The sequence below is a fragment of the Debaryomyces fabryi genome (genome assembly GCF_001447935.2).
Source record: "Debaryomyces fabryi strain CBS 789 chromosome Unknown contig00270, whole genome shotgun sequence".
Taxonomy (NCBI): domain Eukaryota; kingdom Fungi; phylum Ascomycota; class Pichiomycetes; order Serinales; family Debaryomycetaceae; genus Debaryomyces; species Debaryomyces fabryi.
The window spans coordinates 1-7,286 of NW_015385696.1; the positions used below are offsets into that span (position 1 = coordinate 1).

The window sequence follows — 7,286 nt, forward strand, 5'->3', positions numbered from 1 at the left end:
TTGGTGTGTAACGACCGAATCGTCTTTGGGGCGGAATTTCTAACCGCTCAATTATATTTGTATAGGTAAACTATATAATATTGATTACGTTTAACGATAGCAGGGTGTAATAAATATGAGTTCTGACAAGGATAATCATACGAATGGGAAGAATAGGAGACGAAATGTTGCTCTAGCCTGTGAAGGCTGTCGTCAGAGGAAAAGACGATGTGATGGAGCTCAACCCGTGTGTGGTATTTGCCTGAAAAGAAAGACTACTTGTGTTTATAGTAAGAGATATACAAGAGCCCATGCGAATGCTGAATATGTCAAGAGCTTAGAGGAAAAGCTAGGTATATTACGAAATGATATACCTAAATCTGTCGATATGATTCAGTCACCATCGATTGTGAGTGAAGGTTATCAGAAAGAGAATGCAGATAGTAAGGAATTAGTCACCCATTCGTCAACCCGTTCTCAAAGCGTTTCACATTCCCACACTTCTACCTCAGGTTCCTATCCAGGATTAAATCAAAACTTGCAGAATTCGAATGATTCTGCTATTCGAAACAACGAAGGAACGGCTAACTTTAGAGACGAAGATATGGCAACAGATGCTATGGGAGCAGGCTCCGGAGCAGTTTCAAATAAAAATAGAGATAAAAGTTTCTTCGGTAGATCGGCTGCTATGTCATTTATGAAGGAGCTTTTCGAATCGGTTGATCATGAATCAATAGATAACTTTGAACCAGAATCAGTAAAATCAATTACATATAAAATGAGTAGGCATGAGAAGGAGAGATCTACTATTAGCTTGTCTAGAATAGTGGTCCCTCCTAGAGGTGTGGCTGATGGTTATGTTAAGATTTACTTCGAAAATACATATCCACTTTACCCCTTTGTTCACAAACCAACATTCATGTCCGCGTATGAAGAAATATGGTCAAGCGATACAAACAATTGCGAATTAGATGAATTATTCTATTGTATTTTAAATATTATATTTGCCTTTGGGTATCATTTATCACCGTTGGAAGAACATTTAGAAAGCAGTAAAACCACAAATGTGTACTTTGAGAGATCACAAGAACTTTTGAAGTTTCATTTAATGGATGCCGGATCACTTTTATTAATTCAAGCATTGTTACTAACAGGACAGTTTTTACAAGCCACGACGCGACTGGCCGGATGTTGGAATATTGTTGGGCTGACAATACGTATTGCTCAAAGTTTGGGACTCCACATGGAAAAGAGTTTATCACCTCAGAGAAGCTACATCGAACAGGAAATTGAGAAAAGATTATGGCATGGATGTTTATTGATGGACAAAATAGTTTCTATGACATTTGGGAGGCCTTTGATGGTCGTCGAAGATCAGGCAATGAACCCACCTGTTTATATCGACGATGAATATGTTCATGATACCAATATAAATTATCCGCCGATAGAGAAACCTTCGGTTTTGAGATTTTTCTCCGAGACTGTGAAATTATATAATATAATGGCCGATATATTAAAATTCTTTTATGCTGATCCCGCTCCCGAGTACATGGATTTATTTGTGGGCATATTTAGCTTCCAAAAGCGACTTTATGTTTTTCAAGGTAATATTCCAAACTATATCAAGTTTGAGAATTGTTTACACGAACCACCATATCTACATCAGAGTATTGTTCTTCAAATCAGGTATTTACATTTGAAGATCATGCTCTACAGACCTGTCTTATTTCCGATGAACAGAGATGAAGTTTACACTAGTGGAATAAGCAGTATGGAACTATATGTGTCCAGCCAGAGATCTATCTCAGTATTGTGTATCAATTGCGCGATGGAGTTAATTCATTTGATTAAAAAGTTTAGATCGGCTGATTTAACTTTGCTTCCTGCTAGCTGGTATAACGTTTTTTATATCTACACAGCAGCATTGATTTTGTTGGCTGCAAAACTTCAACCTGGTCTACAGGACGATTTGGATAAAATAAAGTTTGAACTGTCTTGGACTAATGTCGTTGAATTATTATCTTCCTATGAATCACAATCAAAGTCTGCAGCTTGCTGTTTGAAGGTTCTAGAAATAATGGACAATAAAATCAAATCTGTTAATCAGAAGCGATCGAAGCAAACTCGTGATGCTCATCAGCCAGAAGAAAGCTATTCCACTGCCAGCGAATCCGAAGTCCCTACGGATTTTCTTTATTCCTTGATGTATGATACTGAAGGTCCTTTTGGAGGTCCTTTTTTCTATAATAATAAACTTGATAGTATAATATAAATATGTGGTATATTGAGTAATACCCTTATAATAATCCAAATCTGAGTGTAATCGATACTATTTAGTTTACCTATTCAAAGATATTTGAGCGGTTAAAAATCCCGCCCCAAAGACGATTGCCAAGTTTCTCGCGAATTAACTATTGAGCCATTATTTATGGGGCAAAATGAAAATGCGGGGGATGCAATGTGCTGAAATTTATTCCTCTACTTTGGTATTATTTATTCATATGGACTGATGATTACCTTACTATATTACTTTACGTAACGTCTTTTATTACACATAGGGAACTAAAAACCTTAACTACTAAAAATAATTCCTATTTTCTTTGTGTATCAAGGACGTATTACATTTACTCCTTTTTGGTCAAGGTTGACCAATGGTCTCTAGATGATTGTGGTAGAAAACTTCAATTCTTCTCCATAACAGACTTGAATTGCTTTCCAAACAATAATTTGAAAGGAAGCTAAAATCTTTCTCAGGGACAATATCTTGTAGCGACCTAGGTAGATGTGTAATTAATAGTCACTCTGCAACTCACCTGATCAGAATTTGCTGTAGGTGAGTAAAAATATCGATCATTGGTCGAGGATCAGTTCTACATTAATTTCATTCAGTTATGTAAATAGAATCAATTCATGAATAAACTACCAGAACATAAATTATGACATAACCTATGCTTTTGTATGTATATGCCTAAGTCCGATCAAATGAGCCAAAGCAGTCGGACCAAAACCAAATACTACCATTAATCCAATCATTAGTCCTGCGGCTCCTGCATAAGAAAGTGTCTCAATCATTAATGTGAGGTAGAATGGTCCAATGAAACCGTAAATTTGACGAACTAAGTTCAAGTATAAACCGATATCAGATGCGTATTCGGAATGGGAGTCGAGAGCAAAGGCAGTCAAAACAGTTGCAACGATGTCATTTCCTACTGCCATAACAGCAGCTCCTATCAAAGGTGAAATGGTCCAATGATTTTGTTCCACTTTATTCAAATAAACACCCCAGACTACCAATCCAACAATCACTGCTAAAAAGCCATAATACGATACCCATAATCTATCAACTATCACCCTTTTTCCACCTCTTTCCTTATAACATATCAGCATCCACCAGTCAGAGACGTGACCAGATAGCAACTCCCCAATAATTGACCCAACTATAAGTGCAATATAATGCAAACTTAATTGTTGAGCATTAAGATCAAACATAACACCAAAAGTCTGTGGCATTTCAACAACAAGAAGTATATTTGCATAACAGAATGTTAAGGATGCTGCAATGACTGCCATGCTTACATTAAAGCTGGCTGCTTGTTTCAATGGCCTTATAAAAATTTTCCAATTAAGTTCTTTATCTGTCTGTCTGCAAAAGCCTAACCAATTCTTTAGCCCTCGTTTATTAAGTCTTGCATTGGTAGTTTCAACATTTCTTGCATATACCGTTTCGTCTGCAAGTAGCCATAAAATAAATTGTATGAAATTCATAATTGCAAATGTGAAAAAAATCCACTTCGTTCCAACGTGATATTGAACAAATCCCATAAAGAATCCCCCCCCTGGAGTACCCATAATAAGCCCTAGGGACCACCAACCATTCTTCTTACCCCTCTCATGGCTGAAGGATAAATCAGCTACTACTGAACTGCCAGCAGATACCCCGGTTGAAATGAATAAGGCTAATAAAATTCTAGTGGCCATTTGTTGTCCATAGGTAGTACAAAAGCCACCAGCAATATTTAAAGCACAACAGACCAAGACTGAGAATGTCAAAAATGGTCTTCTACCATATGTGTTCATTATTGGAACCCAAAATAAGGGAAAAATTCCCAACACGCAAATTTGGGCGGAAGTCAAATAACTAGCCTCATGAGGCAGGACTCCATATTCTTCTGCCATAGAGTCATAAGCAGGTGCAAGCCCAGAAGACATAAATGTACTAGTAAACGTTTGAAACGCAATTAAAATAATTTCATAATTTTTCTTCCAACTTGACCAGTTTAGTGGATCAGCAGGATCACTGGATGGGAGTGGAACCAACTGAATGGATCCATGTCTTTTCATGAGAAAATCATGATGTTCAGAAGTAAGAACTTGTGGTTCATTAATACTTTCAACATGTTCTAAATTCAGCTTTTCGATGTCGCTAATTAAAGATGGTTCTGTTTCACGATGCATATTGTAGTTAGTTATCGAAAGTTTGATTATAATCTAGGATCATAACACTCTTATATTTTTGCCATTTGAAAGGAAAATTCCGCACGTATATCAGCGGAATTCATTTCCACTAGTTAAGGTATTCCCCTTTCATGCTTCAAATTTTATTTAAATCTACTCCACACTAATTGCAAGATACCCCAAATTATCGCAACTGTTTCTTGGACCATCAGCGATGACAATAATAGTACTCCCATAAACGTACACGTGACCCGTGGTAAGGCGTATTCTGGCTAATTGATAGGGCAGAATTTGAATAAATGGCCGCCAGACAAGACCATACAAATCTTATGAATAACCAGGGTTGCGAAAATAAGCATTGGCTTTTATCCTACGAATTATTTCTTTAATTAAATAAGTAGAATAATAGTATATGTTTAAAGCGCTGATAAAAAAAAATTCTATCTACTACTGACCAAGGGTTGTTGAAAAGGACTAATCGATTAATGCATTCCAGCCAAATAACCATCTTTGAAAATCACTATCAGACCATTGATCTGGGTTACGTCCGTCTCTGGCCTTCATAAGAGCATCTCTTTCTTCCTGTTCTTCACCATCTGGTAAATGCCAGATGAGAGCGTTCTTAGCTGCACCGGTCTTAATTGTATCGGCTCTCTTCTTTCTTAATCTTTCAAAACCTCTGAGAGCGGATGGAATATCAGATGTAGAAGAGCAATTACCCAATTCTTCTGCTAATCTACATCCATCTTCAATAGCCTGAGCAGCACCTTGAGACAAAAATGGCAACATTGCATGAGCAGCATCGCCAATAATAACAACCTTTCCACTATCACTGACCCAGCGTGGAAGTGTTGGTAAATCGGCAAGGACCCATTTAAGAACTGAGCTGACATGGGTAAGAAGCTGACGGACAATAGGGTCAAAATTATCGTAATGAGACTTCATTTCTTCAAGGCTACCAGGTTCACTCCATTTTCCAACGGTAGCTTTCCCAGGGTGAGACATAACCATGTTGTATAATTCACCACCTTTGATTGGATATGACATAACGTGCCTTCTGTAACCAATCCAACAGTTTGCGTTGATGTCGTGCATGAGGTGGGCAATAATTGGATCAGATAACATCTCCTCCCTTGAAATAGTAGCACGATAAGCACAAAAGGGTGAAGGGGTTGGTTCAACAGTTTCGCTTGTAACCACCGCAGTATCACGAACAATAGAACGTATACCATCCGCTCCTATAATTAGATCTCCTGAATAAACTTCACCGTTTGAAATCGTAACAGTAACAGCTTCCTGGTCGACAGATACGACCCTGGAGTTTGTTTTATAGACGACATTCATCTCGATAGCGACTTCATGTAGTAATCTGATGTAGTCTGCACGGTGAATTAATAAATAAGGATAACCATAGGTTTCTGTCATATCTGGATGTAAAGGAGTACGACTGATAACATCGCCAGTACAGTACCTTCTAAGATTGATATTCTTTGGTTTAGTGATATACGGTGAAAATTTCTCTAATATCCCATATTCCTCAAGTATTCTTACACTGTTAGGAGGAATCTGGATACCAGCACCAACCTCGTTTAACTGTGACGCACCTTCTAAAATAGTAACATTATGGCCTTTTCTTTTCAAGCCAATCGCACAAGCAATGCCACCAAGACCACCACCGCAAATAATAACGTTAAATTGAACCATATTTTGTATTTAATAGATAACTAAGAGAAAGAAACTATAATTCATAATCTAACAAGTAGTATTTTAGGGAAACTTCGGATCATATATAGAATTATTCTTTGCGGATCCTGTTACCGCAAAAACCAAAAATGGGATCGTATCCCCCAATCCCACCACATATGGATAAAGTGATTATGTAAGGTGCAGAATGTAACATTTGCAACATATAAGAAATATTTATTGGTGCTAATCGAGCAGAACTCTAGTCTGTTCATTTAATTAAGTTGGAAGCACCAGATTAGAGTTCAAGATAACTTCAAAAAGTATTATATCATGAATGACTTCCTTTATTCGACACGATTGAGCACAAAACTCTCACGAATAAGTGCTCTTATTCATAAAATTGACATACTTTGCCTACTACTGGTTGATTTCAGGAAGAATAGAAAGGGGCTCCTGTTTCATGAAACGCAATAATTGCTGCTTCTTGGTTGCAAAAATTTAATCTTAGAAAAAATGTGAGGACGGAAAATGCAAAAAAAAAATTCTGATGTACCTTAATGTAAATCCATACTAGTGATAATAGAGACTAATGAATGATAGACATTAATTTTCCAATAAAATTAATTATTTGATGCTAACAACCCTACTATGCTTCGTTTTAAATGAGACATTCAAACAAAAATTGAATGCATCGGTCTATATGAATAAATAATATACCGAAGTAGTGGAATTAATTTCCGCGCATTGCATCCCCTCCCCCGTATTTTCTTTTTGCCCCACAAATATTGGCTCCCTCAAAAGTGTAAAAGAACACAAGTATATACTGATTATATTGCAAAATTTATATGTCAGCGTGGCAAAAATTGATGTACAATAGAAGTGCTGAGTCTTGAGCTAGACGAAAAGAGGAAGGGAATCAGGAACTAATTATAGGTAGTTTAAAGTAGTTAGCTAAGGATAAGAAGTTATGTTCTATAAGGTGTATGGAACATATATATAATATACGAATTAAAGTACTATAATGGCCCCCAATTTCCTTAAAGTTAGTCAGTTCGCGGAAAATTGGCCAAGCAAAATTTTGGGAGTAATGTCCGGGTCAAACAAGCCAGAAGAGTACTACTAAGCCTACATTGGTCCCCTTGTTATTCGTCAATAGGTTCTGATGA

General features: G+C 37.0%; 3 protein-coding genes across 3 annotated transcripts; 1 reads left to right on the forward strand and 2 right to left on the reverse strand.

Annotated features, from left to right (window-relative positions):
* Nucleotides 1–115: 115 nt before the first annotated feature.
* On the forward strand, nucleotides 116–2,251 carry AC631_05750 (uncharacterized protein; the record flags this gene model as incomplete). Its single annotated transcript, XM_015614579.1, has 1 exon — nucleotides 116–2,251. The coding sequence occupies one exon, from the start codon at nucleotides 116–118 to the stop codon at nucleotides 2,249–2,251; it is 2,136 nt and encodes a 711-aa protein (XP_015464591.1).
* Nucleotides 2,252–2,925: 674 nt separating this feature from the next.
* AC631_05751 (uncharacterized protein) lies at nucleotides 2,926–4,434 on the reverse strand (the record flags this gene model as incomplete). The annotated part of the gene is made up of 1 exon (XM_015614580.1): nucleotides 2,926–4,434. The coding sequence occupies one exon, from the start codon at nucleotides 4,432–4,434 to the stop codon at nucleotides 2,926–2,928; it is 1,509 nt and encodes a 502-aa protein (XP_015464592.1).
* A 474-nt stretch (nucleotides 4,435–4,908) lies between these two features.
* On the reverse strand, nucleotides 4,909–6,138 carry AC631_05752 (uncharacterized protein; the record flags this gene model as incomplete). The annotated part of the gene is made up of 1 exon (XM_015614581.1): nucleotides 4,909–6,138. One exon carries the CDS (start codon nucleotides 6,136–6,138, stop codon nucleotides 4,909–4,911), a length of 1,230 nt encoding a protein of 409 aa, XP_015464593.1.
* Nucleotides 6,139–7,286: the final 1,148 nt, after the last annotated feature.